At 43.4% G+C, this 23,810-nt stretch overlaps 1 protein-coding gene across 1 annotated transcript; it reads left to right on the top strand.

The window, feature by feature from the left end:
* The first annotated feature begins 1,193 nt into the window (after positions 1-1,193).
* On the top strand, positions 1,194-23,810 carry LOC119390245 (protein MTO1 homolog, mitochondrial). Its single transcript, XM_037657820.2, has 17 exons — positions 1,194-1,413; positions 2,011-2,205; positions 3,257-3,352; positions 3,698-3,753; positions 3,876-4,029; positions 5,366-5,542; positions 6,587-6,699; positions 9,989-10,101; positions 10,930-11,003; positions 12,574-12,690; positions 15,372-15,502; positions 15,593-15,797; positions 18,204-18,366; positions 19,038-19,156; positions 20,606-20,702; positions 22,662-22,722; positions 23,647-23,810. Exons 1-17 carry the CDS (start codon positions 1,392-1,394, stop codon positions 23,743-23,745), a joined length of 1,992 nt encoding a protein of 663 aa, XP_037513748.1. The 5' UTR covers positions 1,194-1,391; the 3' UTR covers positions 23,746-23,810.

Below are 23,810 nucleotides of genomic sequence, written 5' to 3'. Positions count from 1 at the left end.
TGACTCTTCGAATTTAACGAAAAAAAAAAAGAAATAATAAATTCGCCGCGAATACGACGAGTAATTGCGCTTCGATCTGACACAAAACTGAGACGCGCGCTAAGTTTAGGGCGCACGCCGTTTCAGACGTGAGCAAGTTTCGGTTCCGCACTGAACGAAACACACAAGCACATCTTCGAAGCGTGCATTATTATTATTTGTCAAACTTCGTCGCCGGGTTATACACGTAATGAGACTGCAGCGTGGAAGTGGGGTAACCGATTAGTTAAAGCGTTTTCGGTTATAGTTACGACAAAGTTTGAGCGGGTAGCCCTGTGAAAAACATCAGACACCCGAAGATGCTCCCGTCCCGCCTTCTTTTTGACACGCGCTTTGTGACAGCGACATGCGACACGAAGTGTCGCCGAGACGGCTCTCTGCGGCGACGTCAACAAATCATTAACCCGACCGCTTCTTTTCTTTTCCTCACGCGTCGTCGAATTTCACGTTCATTCAAGTTTGCCGGCAGCTAAACGCGGTGATGATGACGGGACGCTAAGGCGCGTTTGTTTGCCTCCGCATTCCTGACTTCATCCTGCCGCGCGTGTTTCAGGAACGCGAACCACCGCGTGAGAACGTTCTCACCCCGAACGCGCTTCGCAGGCCTAAAATTATTAGCGATAACGTCGCAATAATCTTGTACAGAAGTTCATAGTTTCATAGCTGCATTCGAAGAGAGATCTATTGCATCCACTGAGAGACGATCACCTGTCCCGACGGAGGCTGAGGAGGAATGAATTCGAGCACTTACCAGCGTTGAGGTCCCAAGCGGGCTCCGCGCGGCGGCTAGTTCCTAGTTTCACTTCACTCGACGTCCACTTAGGCGACACGGTATCGTCAAAATCCGCGACATTTTGCACCACGATTCGATCATGACAGCGGACCAGCGTTCATCGCACTTCTCCATGAAAACTGAACAGGAACTAAAACCGAATGCTGCGCCATCTGTTGTTGCCTTCAACAGGCGTGCGGGAATATCAAAATAAAAACATACAAAAAAGACGTTTCTTACAATTTTTATCGCCCAGTGTTATTAAAAACCTCACGCAAAAACAGATATTTGTTATTGTTTAAGAGTTATTTTTGTTTTACCCTTCAAAAATTTTGTTTTACTTTCGCGTCATTTACGGCGGCATACGAATGCCATTCCGGGAACACTGTTCGACATTTTCGTCCGCTTGTATTTGATACAAGCGGCGTGTTTCGTGCGTGTGTGTGCCCAAAATGACTTAAGTTGATCGCTTAAACGTCATTTACTTCTGCCATATATAGTAAGAATATTCATGGCAACATCGACGCCGTAGTTGCTGTATATAAGTTGGTTGTTGCCTCTGTAGGATTCAAAACCAATCATGCAGACGATGTTTCGGACGGGTAAGCACTGCACGTGATCATTCATTCATTGACTTTTGATTTCACTAACAATACATTGCATGATCTGACACTACAGGCGACACGCAGGCTCTCTGATGTTCATCGGCTGGAAAATCACAGAAATCTTGCTGTTCATTTACCGCCATCGGTGTGAAGTGCGGTATTACTAAACTAGAAAGGATCGTGCTTGTTGCTGGGCAACGTGCTTTCGCTCGCGCCTACAAGACGTTGTTGACCGTTTGTGTGTCCATATTATACATATTTTAACCACGTGTCCATCTATTGCAACGGAAAAAACAAAAATATTTCGAAGAACTATACAAGCATCGCATACCCATGCACCCGAGACAAATTCTAGAAGGTGATCCACTTATTCCCCTCAAATATATCAGTTTCTTAATGGAAAGTAGCTTTTTACAGAGGCTTTAGAATTGCATATTTACAGGTTATTACAAAACACCTCGTGACTGGCGCAAGTTAGCCTCAGTTGCTTTTTGCGCCATAAAACTCAATTTATTAACTAACCAACCGTGTGTCACAATTTACGCCGATGGCACAGACTTATGACGTTAATGTTTGCGTGATCATTGATTGCAGGTGTCAAATCTACTCGCTCGTTGCGCCTGGCTCCCAGGACTCCCAAGGTGCCCCGCGCGGCCCTGTCGAATGACTCGAGGAGGCAGTTTGACGTCATCGTCGTTGGCGGTGGTCATGCCGGCACCGAAGCTGCGGCTGCCTCGGCTAGAATGGGCTGCAATACCTTGCTGCTTACCCACCGCTTCGATACTATTGGTATCGCTGTGTTTCTCGCACTCACATGGGGCACCTCATGAATAGATATCTGACGAAATAGCAAACTGTAGCTTGTAGAAGAGGCAGAGCATTATCAGTGAATAAGAATCACGAACGATCAGAAAGACGTACACCGTTAATTAATTCATAACAGCACAAAAACAGACGAGACGGAGGAAAATAAAACTACAGGACGAGCACTGGCCTTTCAACCGAACAATGTTGTTATAAAAGTACACCAAGTGGCCGGCATCTAAATGCTTCCACAGACCATGAATGAAATTTGTTTTCAACAAGCGAACATATAGCATATATATGTGACAGTTGCTGTCAAGCAGGCAGATGGCATCTGTTTTTTACACTGGCCAACTCATGCACGGTTTCGTTTTCTCAGCCACAAGTTGCTTGCATTTGAGAGAAATGTGAGCTTTCGGACTCTGTCACTGCCTTCAGGAAAAACACAAAGACCATGAAAGCAGCCAAGGTCTAATCTTCCTTCCGGAAAATTCATACCAGCTCTGACAGCTGTACATTTTGAACAGGCACATTAGAGCACTAGCCATCCTGCATAATACGCAGTAGTATCACCATCATCTGGTAAAAGGCATTTCTCAAAATATAGAGACCTAATATGCTGATTCGGTCGCTCGCACGGCCTTCTTATCAATACGTCTTCCATCTGTTGGAACTTATAGTCCATTATGTTCTGCTTCTATCGTACGTATACCTGCCTGTGCACAAGTGCCGTCGCATGCATGCAGTTTAGGTCATGTAATCCATGTTCTGCTGCCATTTACTGATTTTGCCAGCACACGCATCTAACACCACCCCATATCTTTCAAGCAGAAACGAAATGAAGAAGTTGCATTTCTGTGTGATATGGGATTACGACACTATCTAACATGAAACCGTACTTTGTATGCAAATGACCTTCTGAGTGCTGTACACTGTACTTGATTACAGACAGCATATTTCTAGTGAAAAGAAGAACTATTGCTTGCAAGTCAGCATTCTTGCAGGCAGCTTATTCTGTTTGTAACTTGTTTTGCAGGAGAAATGTCCTGCAATCCGTCCTTTGGCGGTATTGGCAAGGGTCATCTCATCAGGGAAATAGATGCACTGGGTGGGGTTTGCGGCAAGATATGTGGTGAGTTGGTACTACACAGTGCCTCTTTTTCTATTTTTATTCTTTTTTTTTGCCTTGCGTTTTCATCAAGTGCTTATAAAGTGTCTACTTAAGCTTGCTTTTAAGACGCCACATGTCATACTTGCTAAACTTGCGAAGCACAGTTGCAAAAAAGAAGACAAAAACACGGTGTTCTACATCGTTGCAATAGATACAATTGTTGGAGGTACTGTGCCCGTGCTTTCCCAAGGCTGTGTCACATTTCTCCTTGCATGCTTGGCAAATGCAACTTTAGTTGTTTAGATCGACGTATCAGAAGTATGATGCCTTAACCTAATGCTCGTGTTCCTGTTTTTTTTTTTTTAGATTTGTCAGGTATTAGCTACAGGGTTCTGAACAAAAGAAAAGGACCGGCAGTATGGGTAATATGCTTATGTTATCTGTGACTCTAAAATAATGAAATGATACATGGTCACACAAGTGACATGGTCACAGATTCATTTTATGCTTGTCTTTAGTATCCTTTTCTGTTTCTCGTTCGCAGGGTCCAAGGGCACAGATAGACCGGGGATTGTACAAAAGGCACATCCAAGCTTACTTGAAGAACCAGAGAAATCTCACGATAATTTGTGGAACTGTTGAAGACCTCGTACTGCAAGAAACAGCGGAAGGATCGCACTGCGTTGGAATCACCTTGGGTGTGTGGGCTGCACTTTATCCAGTGCATATTTGTGACAATATGCTCTGAAAGTATCGGATCTGACTGCCCTAATTTTAAAAACGTGGAAACTCTTTGCCTCATACTAATATATGCTGTCATTTGGCTTTGTACATACGATAAGTAATCTGCACTGAAATAATGAAAATCCTAGTTTGAAGCGCAGAGTATTGTTTTAACCATAAATATAAACCTTTTGTGTATTTGCTGTAGATCACAAGTTAGCTATTAAGAATATGTACAAAGCATAAAAATCACACTGATGAACTGTACTTGTAAGTTATAGAGTGCCTGACCTGAACATTGCCACCAAATGATAAGTAACTGTCTTCTTACTATCTTGGCAAGGTAAACTTACAGAGCAGTGCGACATTTAGAACTTTTTGCCCATCTATGTGAACACATAGCTCAGTGCATTAAGTTGGGCTAGTTGGTATTGATTGTATGCTTCCATATTGCTAGCGAACACGCACAAAGGACGGCATAGAAAGAGAGAGGACAACCGCTAGCGGTTGTCCTGTCTCTTTCTATGTCGTCCTTTGTGCGTGTTCGCTAGCAATATGGAAGCACATAGCTCAACATTGAAGAAGATACTCATGGTAAACCTATGTGCAAAGTCACATCATTTTATCAGTCAATCAATGAATCACTCAGACATTTATTATAAAGCTCACAAACAGCCAAGGAGACTTTTGATTGGTTCAGTGTACAAAAGTGACCGATTGGCGCAATGTACAAAGGTGCACAAAAGCGACAAAACAATATCAAGTAGAGAAACAAGTAGAATGAAATAAAGTAGGAGGTAGTCATAAAAGCAAGGAAATTATGCAACATGATTACTTACTTCTCTACTGAACTCGGGCAGTGGAATATCTATTACATGTGTGATTGAGAAGATGTGTGCATTAGACGAAGCATAAAAGAGCATCAACATTAGATCGCAGTGTGAAAGGACAGCCAATATATATTTGTTGTTTTTTTACTTTTTATTCTGTCATATATGCAGCTGCGGATAGCTAGAGTAGATTGTGTATTTTACTAAATCAGACCAAGGACAAAGGTTGTTTCATGATTTTCTGGTGTGCACAGAACCAAAATGTGGCCTCCCATTGTACCCAGCAATGCCTTTGCACTTGAGCGAGGGTGAAACGTCTTTTATCTCAGCAGGAGAAATTTTCAAAAGAGTACACCTCCTAAGAGATAATGCTTATCAGTGCAAATCTCTAGTCCAGCTTTGTCGAAGTTGCTGAGAATGAATATATTCGGTACTGATAGTGTCGACTAACTGAGGCCTGTGGCGTGGCTTCTCTTTCTAGATGACCACTCCACAATTCATTCCCAGTGTGTTGTGTTGACAACTGGGACGTTTCTGAGAGGGCAGATCAACATCGGTCTGGAGACGTACCCGGCTGGACGGCTTGGCGACAAGCCAGCCATAGGCCTTGCTCATACACTCGAGAAGTTGGAGTTCAAACTGGGCAGGCTAAAAACAGGTTATTATTCCTTAGAAAGCTGGCAGTCTTTGTTATGTCCAAGTTCGTGCTCTGGTGAAATAGCTTTTAGAGTGACCTTTGACTCACATTTCATTTATAGTATGTAGTCACAAGAAGTTTTTCTCTTGCTTTCTTATGTTATTATTATGTTTTCCCTTTGCCAGTGCGTGGTCATCACAACACAAAATAACTTTCCTAGTCTAGACGAATCTGTTTTTTTTTTTAGAAATTTCTTAACATAAATGTGACGTGCTCAATGCTGCATGTAGAAAAGTTGATGGGAACAAAAAGTTTGTTGCTGTTATATGTTACTCGGGTGTTGGCGCAGAGTTGTCATTAAGTATAGACAGACTATCATATCGCAATATTCTGGCTGGGAAAGCAGCTGTTCACTGCTTTAGCATTTGTTGCCTCATTATAGTACAGTTGAACTTTGCAATAATGGAATCACCTCGAACAGAGAAACACCTTCAATTTACTTGTTATTCGTTATAAGCATACACATATAAATAAGAAATTTTGCAGCCGGACATATGCTATAAATAAAGAATGCAAGCAAAATGCTTCTGATAGCCCAGGAAAGGGCTTTCTGTCAATATTTATTACCTGTTGGCAGCTGACATTGCTGATACATTGCACACGAACAATGCTATATTACAAATGCATCTTGCACCATAGCTCATATAGAGCGTAACAGTGCAATCGCTGTGATCACACACAATTGGTGTTTCTTTACCGGCCGAGCGCCATGTAAGCCGGGATATGCCTTTGGAATTTGCCTTTACGAGTTGTTCTTGCTATGTGCTTTACATTTTTGCTAATCAACCACATACCTTGAACTCTGAGCAAATAAATATTTGCTTTGCCATCACCTCTGCTGTCTATGTTAATATCTAGTTTCGTTATAGCCGTAGAACACTCATTTAATTACCAACAACACCCAGAATTGCAAGGTGTTGGCATTTTCAGCCAACTTTTTGATGTGCTATCCCATGTGTCGTAAGTACTGGCCATTACAGAAATCATGACATCATTTGTTGGCAGGAACTCCTCCCAGGCTGGATGGGCGAACAATTGACTACAGCTCTCTAGAAATGCAACATGGAGACAAGCCACCAGAACCATTTTCCTTTAGCAGCACAAAAGTGTGGATCGAGGTCAGTCAGTCTGTTCTTTTTTTTTTTTGCTTTTTATTGCTGTATGATGTCCCTAATATGTTTATTTTAATGCGTGTAAAGACATAGTGTACAGGAAAACGTGACTGCGTATTTTTAACATTATGATTGTACATACATGGAATATTAACCTATCAAAGGCTGCATCCTTTTCATTTTTCTCATCCATTACTAAGGTTGCTGCACGCACGATCTTGGCTCGGTGTTTTTATGTGTTATTCACTGCTAAATCTTTGTTTTTGCACTTTATGCTATATCTGAAGCATTGAGCCTGTCGACTCTTAAGTTCCTTCCAAGCATCTAACACAGCTTCTTATGCTTCCGAGGTTTGCATGTTACCTTGTGGTCATCTTATAATGAATAATTATTATTTTTGCAAATACTTATGAGAGCTTATCAGATTATATTACAAGAAAACCTACTATACATGCTCATTTAGTGTACAAGTAATCTGCTGTAGCTTTCTGCTGCTTCATTAGTGATAATAACTTGAGGAATTGGGATGTTGGTAATTCAGTGGAAGCACTGTGAGAGCGAAAAAGTCTGATGGTGCCTGATGATGTTAGCCTACTGGCAGGCTACTCTAGCTGAGATGCTGAAAGATGACACACAGGGAGCAAAATAAAAAACAAACATGCACATTAGTACATACTATATGCATGAAACATGCATTACCACGAAAGCTGTTTTCAAAGCCTCACTGAGGTCTGTATCTCACTGGGATGCTATAAGAGCCTTAGTTGAGTGCAGTTCAAAGCACAAACACTGCCACGGTCCCGCAGGTCATGGGTTATGTTGCATGTTTAGAGGATACCTTGAGACTGTCCCTGAGGTTGTAAAGTGTCTACAGGTGCATTAACAAGTTAACTATGTTCTCATGGTGCTAAATTAAATTCTGCTAAACCTAATGAAGCCAACAGACAACGAAGCCAAGGAAAGCGTAGGGGTCTGTTGACTCCATTAAGTTGTGTAAACAAAGAAACGAGCCCCGACTCCATCGCCCTTCTTTCGCGTGCTAAACAAATAATTCTTAAATAAAATCATACAAAAGTGCTCATTTCATTGTCTTTAAGCAGCAGGTTTTATCTTCAGATATAAATTTGTCCTGGTCTGAGGATCGAACTCTTGACCGCCACCTGTCCCGTAAAGCCACATAACCATACATTAATTATGCAGATTGTTGCACAATGTTGAAATTATAGACAACTTTGGAGTGCTGGAAGCTCAGAACAAATGAATTATTCGATGAAGTTCCAGAAACTCGTGTGGTAGGAGTCCCATGTTCAATTACTACACGGGCACAAGTTCTTTATTGAGTGAAGTTTTACAGCGAAAGCTGTTATGAGATCATTTCACCGGCCGTTTTTGGCACCGTAGTTGTCCGTCGCCGCCGCCGCCACCACCAGTGTCCGTAACCAGTATCGCTCGAAATAAGAAAAAAACGAAGAAAAAAATTCCAGGATGGAACGAGGTTCGAACCTGGGCCCTCTGCGTGGGAGCCCAGTATTCAACCTCTGAGCCATGCCAGTGCTTGAAACTGCTTTGCAAAAAGGTCCTAGACAGGCTTCATGTCGGCAAGGAACCTTATTAGCATATGCAATATAGCGTGGTAGAAGAGTAAAATAAGCACCAAGCATCGCACAACGCGAATTCTGTAACCAGGCGTCACACAATGCGAATTGCACAATGAGTAGGTTGTTGAATGCTTCCAACCCATTACAATGGACTCTGCCATAATTCTTCTTCGTCATCAGGCACAGCATCAAGAAAGTGCGCATAATGCCTTACATGCGTATAGCAGGTACCAACGCTCTCCATAGAATGACGAAAAATGGCACAGTGCCTGCTGCCCTACTTCTCAAAAATTACAATGATTTATAGCGTAGTGGGTTCCTCGTAAGTGCACTTGTATTGGTTGCCAAGGAAGCCCATAAGCGCATGATCCACTTCCTCGGGGTCTCAGTAAAATTACACTGATTTATAGCGTAGTGGGTTCCTCGCAAGTGCACTTGTATTGGTTGCCAAGGAAGCCCATAAGCGCATGATCCATTTCCTCGGGGTCTCAGTAAAGTTCTTCCCCCCCCCCCCCCTGTCTCTCTCCCACATCAACGTATGTTATACAGCATGACGGGAGAGGGAAATAGTGACCGGGCGTCACCCAATGCAAATTACATAACTGGTGGGCCGTTTAAAGATTCCAACCCATTACAAAGAACTGAGCCATAATTCTTCTCCGTCATCAGTCGTCACGTCAACAAAGTGAACATAATGCCTTACAGACATGTTGCTGGTGCCTCGCTTCTCCGCAGAATGACGAATAATGGCTTAGTAGGTGCTTCCCAACTTCACAAAAATTGTGATTTATGGCGTAGTGGGTACCTTTCTAGTGTACTTGTGTTAGCAGCCCCAAGAGAGGATACAACAGGCTCTAGAAACGCCGCTCTTCCAGCTTTCGCTGTGACTGTGCTGCGGTTTCAGCGCAGGCCTGGCGTTTTTTTTTTTTCGGGAACACCTAAACAGGTCCACTCCCATTAAAATTTCTGGTAGATAGCAATTTACCCTCATGTGATTTCTTCAGAACTTGCTTTAATAATTATTTTTTTATGGCTGTACATGCAGCAGGTCTTATCAGATCGGTTTACAGCTTACCGGTGCATGAAGATGCTGCCTGTGCCTACAGACAGCACCTGGCATGCTATGTATATGTTTCAGTATCTTGCCAATTTACTTACAGTGTAAAAGGAATGGGACTCTGATTAAGTATGACTTAACATGAGTGTTGACGCATGACTGAGTGTTATTGTCATAAATCGCATAATAAGCGAGAAAAAAAGCCAAGCGTGCACAAACGAACTTGGTGAAGCACTGGCACTAACAACCAATAAACGCGGATACTGCACATCAATTGGTATACACGTCAAAGAAATCTATTTCTTTGCTGCATAACGATAATCAACCCTCGCTTATATGCTTGTGTACCCCCCCCCCCTATTTTATCATTTTTATAATGTACATCTCATATATGAGGGAGCTTATTTGTCCTTGTTCCTCCAATGAATGCGAGTAGTATTAAAGGCGGGCTTGTGATGCCTGATGTGACTGACGCGAGTTCCCTAAACTAAAAAAATGCCCTTGCAACCTTATATTTTTGCATTGATCTGCTTGGCCCATGTAACAAAGGCCACATTACAGCGCTATCTTAGTTGCACATCACTTGTCAGCCATCATCCTCATCCGCACCTTTGTGCTTTGATTCAACTCCGCTGCATAGGCTGAAGACCAAGTGCCAATGTACCTGACGCAAACAACACCGGAAGTAGACAAACTTGTGCTTGACAACCTCCACCTTGACAGACATGTCAAAGAAGAAGTTACCGGACCAAGGTGGGCTCATTTATGCTGACCGTTGCTTCTTCTGCAGCGTGGCAATTTTTTTTTCCTTTAAAGCACATACTTCCACATTGCAGGCTTATACAAAAGGCGGTCAGCCATAATTTACGTATGTTTGTGCGTGAATTTGCATGTGTGTGGGTACATGCACACATGCAAAATCGAAAATTTGGGGATGGGGGAATTTGAACCCTCCAATCCCCTACCCCGGCTACGCTAGTGTGCCACTTATTTATCTGCACTGCAAGCACGGCATGTTTCAAGGTGTGGTTTTTCATAGGCCTTTGAGAATATTCAAGTGCTTTGAATATTTGAACGAATACTGCAGTATTCGAATTCGCTTTGACACAAATTTAAAATTGCCGAAATTTCGAAGTATTCGAAACAAACGAATAGACATGTTTTACCGCAAGTAACCCACCTGAAAAGGTGGTTTCACTGCAGCATGGGGCAGCTATGCCGTGAAGCTGCCTAGTCAGGGAAAGTTCGCATTGCCGCGAAGCCACACTTCAAGGCTATGTGTGCCTATGACCTGCACCTTGATAGATAATTTTAAAGTTTAAAAGTGTGTTAAACGGGCTTATATGGGCTAAGTATGGCATACTTTTTTAACGCGATGTCTTTTACCACTTATAACTTGCACCTTGCGACAATTCAAATCCTGCTACTATTGATATTTGCTTTGAAATTATTCTATACTAAATACCGTTTGCTTCGACTTTGCTTTGAACCGAAAAAGTGATGTTTGCACAAGCCTAGTTTCTCAGCTTGTCTGTTTAACAAGACTAAACGTAGATGTTACCTGTTTGTGGTGGTATGCAGGTATTGCCCATCCATAGAGTCCAAAGTGCTTCGATTCAAAGGCCGTGTCCACCAAGTCTGGCTGGAGCCTGAAGGCAAGTATGCAAATGTCCACACATTTTGTTTCATAGTAGCACTGCATACACTGCAGAAGGACGCCACAGTCGTACCTTACTGTAGACACATCTAACGCAAAAACACCTTCAGAAGTTGTCATATCTGTTACAAGCATGTGCACTGATCTCAGCCGAGTCTACACGAATGAAGTGCATACGTGCTAACACAAAGGCTTCAGGGCCCATCACTAATTTGCTGAACCGATGTGCAAGGTGTTATCAATGCTAAATTGTGTACATGTGCTTGGTACTGTCGGTATATGCAACCATACAATCTGCGATACCACTCGAGATCAGCATCTTGATCATAGCGTCAAGTAAAATGGTAATGACCCCGTTAAGATGCATAGTAACATCTAGAATGGCTAACATATACATAGTAATCAATATTGATTAACGAAAACATTTTTTAGCAATGTAAATGGCTAAGACAAAGTTCACTGCTCTCTGCGCTACGCCCTTCTGCTGTTTGAGTTGTGAAGATCAGTATAGCCAGAAGCATTTAAGGCTTTAAATTGCAGTTTAGATTTACTGTGTTGTTTTTCACTGTCACTGTACGTAGTTTTCACAGAATGAAACGCGACATCAAAACTTTATGACTTAAAGTATGATGAATGATACGAGCAATCTTTTGAGATAACCTGTCATGTCGCTGCATATCTGGCCAATAAAGATGATGTTGACTCGGATTTAAATATACGAACCAGTATTATATTGATGTGACACGAACTTAAAGGGGTCCTGCAACACTTTTCCAAGTAATCATCGAATGGCCTTATTAAAGGAGTTTATTGCCTCACGAATCAACTGCCGCAAAAATTTTTAGAATCCATCATGTACGAGTGGAGTTACAGGAATTTTGCACATGCTTTAAGCGCTTTCTCCCTCTTTTCGTACGGGTGAGTGCGATGAAAGGTTTGCAGGGAAGGGGATGACAAGGGTGCAAGAAGCTGCATTCGTTTGTCAGCTCATGTCATGACCTTGAGCAGTCGCTTTCCTTTTTTTTTCTTCAAACGCGTGGCTTACTTGCAGTGTGATCACGAGTGTGCACACTTTAGCGCACGCGGGCACGTGGCGACATCCCGTGGCGGCCACAGTAACTATGCAGCTCACGATGCTCAATTCAGCCAATGGCCGTGGACTTTGGGTTTATGGCGCGGTCATTTGGGTGTATGGCATCATTTTTTGAGAAGAGGGAGCAATTTCTAGCTGACTTTAAGAATTAATTGTAAATTCCAGGCAGCATGCTGCGCTATAATGTTTGGCTCATGTGTTCTCCGTAGCCTCGACTACCGACCGGCAGCATTTTCTGACCATGCTGAAAAAGTGCTCCAGGGCCCCTTTAGACACTGCAATCGAAAGTTTGTGAACCCTGAATTGACACATTTCATTCCGTTAGCACTGTACTACGTATATCAGAGGGCGTGTTGCACTGAATACTGTCATACTCTAGGTAACCATTTGCAGCTACGTTGATTTTTAAGCCAAAATTCTTTGGCATGAAGCTGGAGCCTGCTTCATGGTGTTTCTACCACTTCTGATGCTGCAGGCCTGGACACCCACATTATCTACCCCAACGGCATCTCCTGCACCTTACCTGCTGATGTCCAGCAGAAGCTAGTTCGGTGCATGCCAGGCTGTCACAACGTGGAAATGATCAGACCAGGTACGTATAGTACTTTGTCAATTGCTGACTGACAGTACACTGTTGTTCATGACCTTTCCAGGAAGTTGGAAACTTATTTTATTGCAACACTAGTTAAAATGTCAAGACTTGGCTGGCTGCATCTGCTCCATCCGTCCCTACGTTCATGTGTCCTTTCTGTTACGTTAACGGGGACGACTGCCTGCATTATTGTTGTTGTCACATTGTTGTCATTGTCAGGCCAGCTCAGCTATAACCTTGCTGAATGATGAAGGAAAAGGAAAAAAGCCTTTCCAATTGCTGCCACATTGTAGGAAAGAGTATTAAAGGAGTACTGACACCAATTTTTGAAGCTGACTTTACTCCGCCATATGAATCTCCTGTATACAGAGAAAGCTGTGAGCAGGTGTGAGGCTCTGGAAATGCTGACAAGATATTTTATTTTGACATTACAGTCAATTTTGATGTGGTGCACCGACTGGCATCGGCACTAGCATGATGTCAGGCTACAGTGTCAATTCTGGTGACTTCACACATCAGTGTGGCTAGACGTCAGGTAACGAAGCTTGCAAAATGGCTGCTGTGTGTCACCAGTGGAGCTATGGAGAGGAGCAGCTGTGGAAACGTCACAATATCTTGCACGAGCACATGACGAGAAGCTAGCTTTTAGAAACATGATGTAAGTAATTTTTCAAGGTGCACTTACGCTTACCAGCACATTTTCTAGGCTCTTGAGGGCTTGGCCTCTCACTTGACTCAAGAAAACGACTACTGAAAATTTTCATCTCATTAACCCTTGAAGAACTCAGTCACTGCTTCTCAGATTCCTTTTCAGATCCCTCCTCAGATTCCTTTTCCTTATTAAAGGGATACTGAACAAAATTTTCGCCGCCGAGATAAATGACTCAATCGAAAGAGTGGGTGCTGAAATTTGTTAAAACAACCTTCATTTCAGCCAGGGACTAGCAGAAAATAATGAATTTAATGCATTTTTCGCGAATTAGCGCGTCTAGCGGCCGCGCCGCGAACTAGAGAGGAAGTGACGCGAAACTCCGCGGATAGTGACTCGCCAACCGTGCTCGCAGCAAAATCGCTTACCAATCGACATCGCAAGCCGCCACCCGCTGCCGCGCGTCTCTCTCAAAACGTGTTTTCACGGTCGGGAAGGTGTTCTCCGTGAGTGTTCTCAACCGGCAGCCAACGACGCCATTGCAGCGCTCTCGGCCGTATATTTGTTTTCTCAAGCGGAGCTTGCGCCCACGTCTACGAATTTGCCGTCTGTGTTGTGTGCTGCTACGTAATGTGAACGGTGAAGCACCTGACACAACGCAGAATGCCTCAACGCTGTTCTGCGCTAGGGTGTGCCCTGTCATACCTTTCCAACAGAGCCGAAGCTTCGAAGGATATGGATTCGCGCTGCGCGCCCATCGCAGCCAACGTGGGTGCCTTCAAAGCGTGACTTTTTGTGCTCCGAACACTTCGAGGATAGTGACTATGAGTTACTGTGTAAATTGCTGGTCCCGGCTGCCGACCCACGTTGGGCTACGGCGGCTCATCTGGCTCGTCGTCCTTGCTGTCGCTTGACACAGCAGAACGGTCACACGCATATGGTTGTATTTGGCGCATCCGTTTTGGAGGCCTGTCGAACTCAGAGTCGCAGTGACCGCTCGTGGAACCACTGTCACTCGCACCTTGCATCTTTGCGCTCTCGCGACACGCTCGGTAGTTGTAGCGGTTTTTGAGGAATAAGCGCTATTTTGTTTCCTATGTGGGGAAAAGAGGACAAGGCTCAGCGCCACACCAGCCACCCTCGGTTCTTGAGAGGAGAGGTGGAGAAAGGGAAGTGGCAGGGCAGGAGAGAGCGTGCCGGTTGCCCCCCTCTTGCTGGAGCACTCGACGTCGCGTCCGCCGACAAGCGCAGTGGCATGCAGCCGCCGCGCTCTCACAATCCACTAAAAATACGGCCAACTGCTCGAAATTACGTGAAATAAACGCTGCGTACAGGAACAGTCGTGTCGTCCGAGTCAAATGTAAGTGTTTTCGTAGCGTTTTCAAATTTTTGTTCAGTATCCCTTTAAGATCATGAGACATGTTATCATGTACCAGCCATGGCCACGTCTGTGTAGAGCGCGTGGGTAGCCGGATTTTTCTCTGCGGGGCGACATCTTTTTTTTTTTTAATTGAATTTTATTGCTCACACTTTTTACAAAAAGTGTGCATACACTCTGTGGACCCATAGCCATAGGCTAGTTTGGGTCCAAAAGAAACATTTTACAATGGCACTTCGGAAAAGTGTAACTAAAAAGTTATATAATATCTAATAAAGGATAAGCAAAGAAACATTATAGTACATGAAATAACCGCACAAAACCGTTACAACACAGGAAAGAACGAAGAAAGAAAATCACCTACTTACATACTAAAATTAAGACAGTCATTGGAGAGGCAGTTTTGGGCTCTGACGTGGTCAGCCTGACTACTAGGCCGCGCATGCTCCTGACGCACCATGTCAGAGTCCACCGAAACTGCCTCAAGGTGTCGCCCCACAGAGCAAAAACTGGCTGCTCGCGCATTCTACACAGACGTGGCTACGACTGTATATTGCTGAGCGTTCTGTATCATTAGTATGGCTCGGAACAAGATTAAAAGTTGAAAGAAAGGAAATGAGCTCCTATAATTATCGTGGCTTTCGTCTCCCCTAGGTTATGGTGTGGAATATGACTTCATCGATCCACGGCAGATTAAACCAACACTCGAAACGAAGAAGGTCCCGGGCCTCTTCCTGGCTGGTCAAATTAATGGTACAACTGGTTACGAAGAGGCCGCTTCTCAGGTGAACGTTACCTTTTTACCTGGGAAATAAACGACTAAGGAGTTCATGTACTGAAGTCATGTACGAATCATAGACCGCTCATGAATGCAGGGTATCGTGGCCGGCGTAAATGCAGCATGCAAAGTGCTGGACCGGGAGCCACTAACCGTGACGCGCCTGGAAGGATACATTGGAGTGCTTATTGACGACCTCACGACACATGGCACCCAGGAACCCTATCGCATGTTCACCAGCAGAGCTGAGTACAGGCTCAGTCTGAGGCCCGACAATGCGGATGTGCGGCTAACTGAGAAAGGTGACACGCAGTGATTTTTATGTGTTATGAATTTGTTATGTGTTATATAGGGGTGTGCGAATATTCGAAATTTCGAATATTTTTCGAATAGCGTTTGCTATTCGATTCGATTCGCACTGGAATTTTGCTATTCGAACTATTCGAACTTCCCAAAAACAAATACAGTCAACGTACGATTGAAAGTGACCCCTTCAGATTTTCAGTATGCTTCACCTCATTACACTCTCGTATTGCGGCAAAGCGGCCTTTCAAGCTCCGTTACGGTCGAACTTGGCCAAAAGACAGTCAACGTCCGATTCGAAGTGGTTCCTAATTTTTAATATGCGTCACCTTATCACACCCCCGTATTGCGGCAAAGCTGCCTTCCAAGCTCCGTTACGGTCGAACTTGGCCAAGAGACAGTCAACGTCTGATTGGAAGTGGTCCCTAGATTTTTCAATACGCTTCACCTCATCACACCCCCGTATTGCGGCAAAGCTGCCTTCCAAGCTCCGTTACGGTCGAACTTGGCCAAGAGACAATCAACGTCCGATTGGAAGTGGTCCCTAGATTTTCAATACGCTTCACCTCATCACACCCCCGTATTGCGGCAAAGCTGCTTTTCAAGCTCCGCTACGGTCGCAAATGTATTAACTCAAAAAAACGCTGGTTCCAACATGGAGATGAAAGATGTGGCAGATGTGGGGGCTCAATTAATGCTGCTTTGGACCTGAAATTTGGACAGAAGTCCGAAAAATCGGACGCCGAAGCTTTTTAGCAACCAAAATTTCCGATGTTCTTATATATCAACGTCTATGAGGCAGATTTGGAACTCCGGACTTGAAGAGAGCACACCCTTGTCCGCCACATCAGTTGGGCTTCCACAGAAGTTGAAAGAGGAGGAGAGGCTGAGAAAATGGCATCTTTGCCTATCACGTGTAAAGTGTTGTCGGCAACACTTTGGTTGCACCAAATCATGTACATAAATACGATTCGGCCTCTACATTGCCTCATTCTTGATGAAACACCACCCCGCCAGCACTTCATCAAGCTAGCAAAAAGAAACACTTTCATGTTGCTATCTCATAAGAATATGCTTTGGAATCCTCTCCAACTTTTTCTGTAATTTCACTTCAAAGTATTCGAAAAATGTTTGAGAAATATTCGAAAATTATTCGAAAATTATTCGATTCGATTCGCACTCAATCTTTAATATTCGAATTCGCTTCGCACCCAAAATTTTGCTATTCGCACAGCTCTAGTGTTATGTGCTTGTTATATGTGTTACGTGTGATCTTATTATATGCTATGTGTTCAGTTAACACACTTTTTGTTTGTTCATGGTGTCTCATAAACTGCTGCTGCATCTGTCTCAAATAATGTTGCAGTGACTCAGGTTGGGCAGCTGGAACCTCACGTTGCAGAACACACCATGCCATGTGTAGCATTCGGTGGTTTGCGAAATAGTGAAAGCACTGTAGTAGCCTTTCTATCTACAAGAAACTGACAGAACTTTTATTTCAAATTTTGACATATCTCCATGCCACAAGTCGTTCGTGCAACATTGGTTAGGTGGAGTACTCACCAATAATTACGGGCAGCAACTATACGTCTTCATTTCTGCCTCAGTTAGAGCTGATTTTGTCCTGATCTCTGCACTACTGACTGCTTCCGGTAGAACTCACTGCCAACTGGTTATACTGGCAACTGCAATTCTTCTCTTTAACAGGTGATGTTGGCGTAGGTGCAGCTGTCCTCAGGGACTTCCTGTTCAGGCTGCAGAAACACTGAAGCTAGTATGAATTTAGAAATTTGCTTCCAGTTACCATCACATTTACACACCTATAGGTTACACTAGAAATTTGGAAAGGTTGAGTACAAGGTCAGATTTCCTAGCAGCTGAAAAAAAATGTGCCTCGCAGTGCAGCTTCGTGTGACAGGCACAAACGAGTAGGCATGAAGTAACAGGCAGCGTTATTATATGCTCCTGTTTATGGCTTTTTTGCATTATACTATCCTTCACTTGCATTATACCATCCGAAAGATAAATGCTATAGTGGGGTTGTAGATTTAAGATTATGCCGCTTTGTTCTGGTAGTGTGCTGCGGATTCTTTTTTTTTTTTTCTGACAATACATCTCACCATGCATGCTTTTCAAATGCACATATGGGTGCTTTGCAAGGATGCTGGATGTATAATGGCTAATGTTCTCCTCTGCGTGATATTGAAGAGTTCTCACGTATGAAGTCCACCCACATTTCGTAAATTTAATGAAACTTGCCAAAGAATTAACAGTTACCACTGCTGAAGTGCACTTTCAACGATTCCAAATGTGCAAGAAATGTGGTGAAACTAAGTTGACAGAGTTCACTGACACCTTACAGAATAAACGCGATGTAAAAAAAAGATATTTTTATCATTCCGCAGGCTACAAGGTAGGCTGCGTTTCAGAGGAAGAATATGAGAGAGCGTCTAGCATGAAAAATGCCCTGGCCGATGCACAACGCATTCTCGGCACCGAGGTCAAGCACACGCAGCACTGGAGAAGTTTGCTTGGACTACCTGCAACAGTTAATCAAACGCAGAAAAGGTATGCGCCTTCATATGATTTGTTGGACACCCATTAGTTCAACTTTGACAGGACGAATGGAATTTACTGAATTATCTAGTGGGTCTAACTACACAAGACAAAAACTGTCCAGGAACATTACTGCTTTATTTGGCAGTGTTTACTTAATTTTAGTGTTCCCCTACATCAAGTGCGTAGTGCTTTTATGTGTTTGAACCCACCATGTTATCATTGCTGCAAAGGCACTTTTGACCTTGGTCTTATTGGGACAAAGTAAAACCTCTTTGTGACACGTCTGATCAGTAGCGTAGCCAGAAATTTGTTTCGGGTGTGGTTCAACCATATTTTATGTATGTTTGTATGTGCATTTGTATGTGTGCATGTATATATACCAATGCAAAATTGAAAAATTTTGAGTGTATATCACAGACACTGGCATAACCCCCCCCCCCCCTCCGGGTTATGCCAGTGTCTGTGATATACACTGCGCCTATCTTTTAATTTTTCTGTTTTTATACATACTCAAGTGTTAAGCGTGCTGCCCAGCAAAGCTTCCAAGTTTTCATTCACAAGCCTCTCTCTGCCATCTTGCTTCCTTTCACTAACGTAAAATTAGCCGGATTAGTGCCATCCATATATATAAAGCACGAACTCTCTCTCTTTTCCAACACTTTCATTTTTTGCATTCGCAGTGCCCTGGAAATGCTTGGAACCCTAGATGTTGGTGGCGACGCCATTGTGGACATGTTTCTACCAAAGCTTGGCCATCTTGCATCAAGCCCTATGTTTAGGAACCGGCTAAAGATAGAAGGTGAAAAATACTGCATATGTTCACTTCCATGTGAAATGCTTGTGCAAGCAGTTACACCACTTGGATACGTTAAGACAGCTGCCATTGTGAAATTCACATGCAAATGTGGCCATTCAAGGAACACTGATGAGGAAGAGAAGCTTAGAACTCGTCTACGAATAAGGGCATGTCAATCTTACCATGCACAGAGTGTCGTTTCGCTGGGGAGAACATGAGAACAAGACAGATGGCAGTGCTGCAATGAAACTTGCTCAGACACTTTATGTCAACATGGAGTCCGTGATAACACTACTGTAATGACATGGGTGCTGTAGTTTGCACATGAAAATTTAGAATGCGAACATTCGCCTTCGTTTTCTCCCCTCCTGAGTTTTCCATTTTGGCCAAAACGATTTTGCGACTTGGCAATACCATATGGTCTTCTTTTTTACTCATTCGTGTTATGCATTGTGCTAAGTGCACCAGTCTTTCTAATTTTTTAATTTATGAAATGCTGTAACATCTGACTTGGCACAGTTGTCTGAGTTAACTGCTGCTTGATCTAGTTCTTCAGCCTAGCACTACTTAACATACTGTAATGCATGAAAGAGAACTAAACCGACTTGAGCCCTAAATAGGCTAGTACTATGCCGTATGCAATTCTTCCAGCACTCATTCTTTCTTCACTGCTTTTCTTTACTCCCACACTCAATGCACATTGCCATCCACATGCACGCCTAGCCACTACAGGCATTCGTTAGGTTGTGATGGAGGAGTGAATTCTGATACAGGCAGCAGTGGCGTTGTTTTCTTTCTTGCTTGTGCCAAAAAAAGGAAGCCAATTTCACTAATTAAGGCTTGGCTATGCACAACCTTGCATAATGCGTCTTTCTACCGGTGGGTATCTGCCTTTGAAGCAGATGTTGCAGTTGGTGGCACTCCACGTTCCAAGTCCGCACAGTGCATCAATGCCAGATGTCGAATTGATTCTTAATGCCTGGGATTTCTTGACATACACCGAAACCTGAGCGTTTGACGGCTTTTGCATTCAATCCTCACTGGTATGCGGCTACTACGATGGAAAGAAATCGAACCCGTGGTTTCACGCTTTGCATCGGAATCCCATAGTTACTATGCATCTACGTGAAAGACAGTAATGTCAGCTGGTAGCAAAATAGAGGGGATGCCCTGCCAGCAGTCTAGGCAGCACTTCGCAACATCCATTGCATAACCAAAGGTTGTAATGTGGTCTAGTGAGAGGTCTTTTGACTTTATCGGAAATTCAATAACTTGTTAGATATTAGGGGGACCTTCCATTGGTAACACTACCTTACAAGACTCCTAAGACTCTGAAAGAAAACTCCTTTCTACACCTTCACTGTCTTTAGTGTATGAGTTGATCGCATTTACAGTCATATATGAAAAGTGGTACATGTATGTTTTGTTTTGTTCTTCTCTTCTGCCTTCCAGCTAGATATGCGTACCTGGTAGCTATGCAGCGGGTGGAGATTCTTGAACTTGAGGAAGGAGAAGCTCTACAGCTTCCAGAAAACATCGACTACAATGAGTGAGTTGACACTGTAGTGTTTTACTCTTTCGTATCATCACATGATCCCAATCTGTGTAAAGGTTAAGGAGATGCAATAGGGGGTGCTTATGCAGGGAACATACCTTGTGAAATATTCAAGAGGAGGGGGGTATCATTAGGTATCCATTACCTTGCTTTCAGCAACCACTTGTCTCACAGAAAAGCCATAGCAAGGCAACACTTTGCTTAAAGGAGACGCACATATTTTATTAAGCTGTAGGAACTCCATCACATGCTTGTGGTATCTAAAAGAATGCTTAGCAATTAAGTATGAAGGCAGGGAAATGCTTGTGAAATACAGTCAACGACCGATGTTTCAGACATGCCTGAGAGGCCTGTGGGCTTTTCGTCAACACCACGTTCACCATAAAGCATCTATACAAGGGCATCTCGAATTTGGACACTGAAACTATTCGTTGTTCGATTTTTCTGACTTTGTGCCATGATTGAAGATATGAAGCGGCGATATTTGAATCCACTACTACCGCTACGGTAGTGGCTATCTCGCAGCCTCGTACCATTGCTCTCAAGGGCAGATCCATTCGATGCTGTAGCAGTTCACAAAAATTCATCCTTTCCCACGTTGTAGTGGCGTTGCACTGTGAAGCAAACACGTGTCGCAATGAAGTGTACTGAAAAAATAATTACACCCTCTCCCGCTAAAGGGGACCATGAGGCGATGCGAAGCCAAAGCACTTGCACGATCGCACTCCATCGGTGTTCGTTGGGCATGCTATTGACCTCGCATCGTGGAATGCGATGAGGAACGCTACGCGCGTCGTGTCTTCCCTCTAGCCTGGCCGTTAATTCTCACAGGGCGAGTGGGGAACGCGGTCGATAGGCGCGCGAGATGGAGAGGGGGGAGCGTAGGAGAGGAGAGAGAGGGGGAGAGGACGCGCATGCGCTGGCGCTCATCGCGGCGTTGTGCAGGAGAGAATGAGGCGTGTGAGAGGGGGAGAGTAGGAGAGAAGAGGAGGGGGAGGAGGATGCGCATGTGCAGTAAGGGTGGTCATGCCGCACACCACCACCACCACCGGATTGAACTCGGCCACAAGATGCCTCGCATCTAATAAAAAGGGGCCACTGTCATGGGACACGTGTGTTTGTTGATCATACACGTGCGCACATGCCATCCCCTGTTACAGTACAACCAACAAGATACCTAACAGGGGTGCTGGCAGCCTTTCAGAACTGTTGTGGATGTGGTTACATTGATTTGTGCCCCTGTGGGGAGTAAGAAGGCACGCGTTTTTTTTTTCTTTTTTTTTCCTTTTTTTTTTGCTACCTCTACGGACCACGAAATCATCCTAAAAATTTGACATAGACTGTATTTCAACCTGATGGCCTTGAAACGTCAGACCTGGCACCAGAAGTATCTTTATGCTGTCATGACAAAGAACAAAACTTGGTGACATCATGCCGAAGTAACATTAGGTCAAAAATTGTGCACCACAACTTTCCTCTCGCTATACTTGTGCGTGGTAACCACGGTAACCACTGGAACACAACTTCATTTCGTTTCATTTATTTACCTTAAATACCCCAGAGGGGTGTTGCATAAGGGGTGGTTTTATAAACAAAAATTACAGTACCGTTCGTCCATGAAGAAATATTATTTCTTTCATGAAGGCAGGTGATGGGAGCGATGTGGTGTTTCAGAATTTCATTAAAAAAAAAAGTAAAACGTGCAAACACAGATGCAAGAAAAGAGGACAAGACAACACAAACTATCCTCGTCTTGTCTTGTTCTCTTTTCTTGTGTCTGTGTTTGTACATTTGACCTTCTTTTATAATGATTCCTTACCAACTAGCCCAACACGTATGCCCAGCTTGGCATGTTTTGTGCCCCCTTGCTGCATCTATTTTGGTATTGGGTAGTTTTTATTCATTTTTGTGTAGTCTTCGGCTACACAACATAATTTTTTTTTCTTTCTCCAGCCCTTCATTGAACTTGTCCAATGAAGTCAAATCGAAGTTGGAGCAAGCAAGGCCAACTACGGTGAGTACTAACGGTGAGATTGTATAGGCGCTGACACCTGAGATCTGATGGCGCATTGATTGCTATTAGTGTTATATATTTTTAAGCACACACGTAGTCAGAACAGTTGAGGAAACAACTTATTACAGTTGACTAGTTTAAATTTATACGTACTCCCTGAGAGTCTAACTCATTGTTCTAAAATGTTCATAGCATTTATAATCTGAAGTCGAATAGAATGTTGTATAAAACAGAATAAACTGTTGTATAAAACAGGATTGTACGCTATTGCATGAACACGTGCACGTGCTGTGTAGTTTTGTAAAATGCAGAAGAGCAAATGATTAGCTACCGCTGTGTTCCTCAGCAAACAGAAGAAAGTTCCATTGCATGTACCGAGTGCTGCATAAGTAGGTGGTCTCATTTGCAGGGCAGGTGTTTAACTATGCATGCGCTTTTTATAAAACTCCCTATCAAGAACCAGTTTTAGACTCTTTACAGAGCATCAGCCTGAACTCATCAGAATCAGTCTGTTGCTCAAGACAGCGTGCACTAGTCTGGCATTCTCTCTCAGACAATGGGATAAATGCTTGTTTATTTTATATAGCATATAGTATGTTCGTTTATACACTGTAGTGTATTACATATATACCTCCACCAATTTGTTATGGGAACGTGCAAAGTATACATACAGGATGTACTTAGACACTGTATACTGGTAGAATCGACCGATCCGTAGGACTCACCAACGCAATCACGCACTAGCCCACTTCTTCAGATCTTCTTCATTCAGCATCTTCATCCTTCATTTATCTGTAACAATATTTTCAATAGTATGTAGATGAAACGTGTCATGCCATAATTTAAATTTCAGCAGAGCGCCAATTTACAATGCTCAACATGAATTTTTGCTGATTTTCTTTCCCCCATTTTCTTTCTTTACAGGTGGGAGCAGCAAGCAGGATACCTGGTGTTACGCCAGTAGCATTGCTGAGCCTGCTGCGACTCGCGAAGCAAAGAGAGAAGTTATCGTTTGCTCTCTGATAGTGCGAAGCTCAAAAGTGCAGTCATATTGTACAGATTGAAATAAAAGCTCATCACTTCAACAA

This window comes from Rhipicephalus sanguineus, chromosome 4, assembly GCF_013339695.2.
Source record: "Rhipicephalus sanguineus isolate Rsan-2018 chromosome 4, BIME_Rsan_1.4, whole genome shotgun sequence".
In the NCBI taxonomy this organism is placed as follows: Eukaryota; Metazoa; Arthropoda; class Arachnida; order Ixodida; family Ixodidae; genus Rhipicephalus; species Rhipicephalus sanguineus.
The sequence above is the reverse complement of the archived record's forward strand: the minus strand, read 5'-3'. Positions and strand labels throughout refer to the sequence as shown.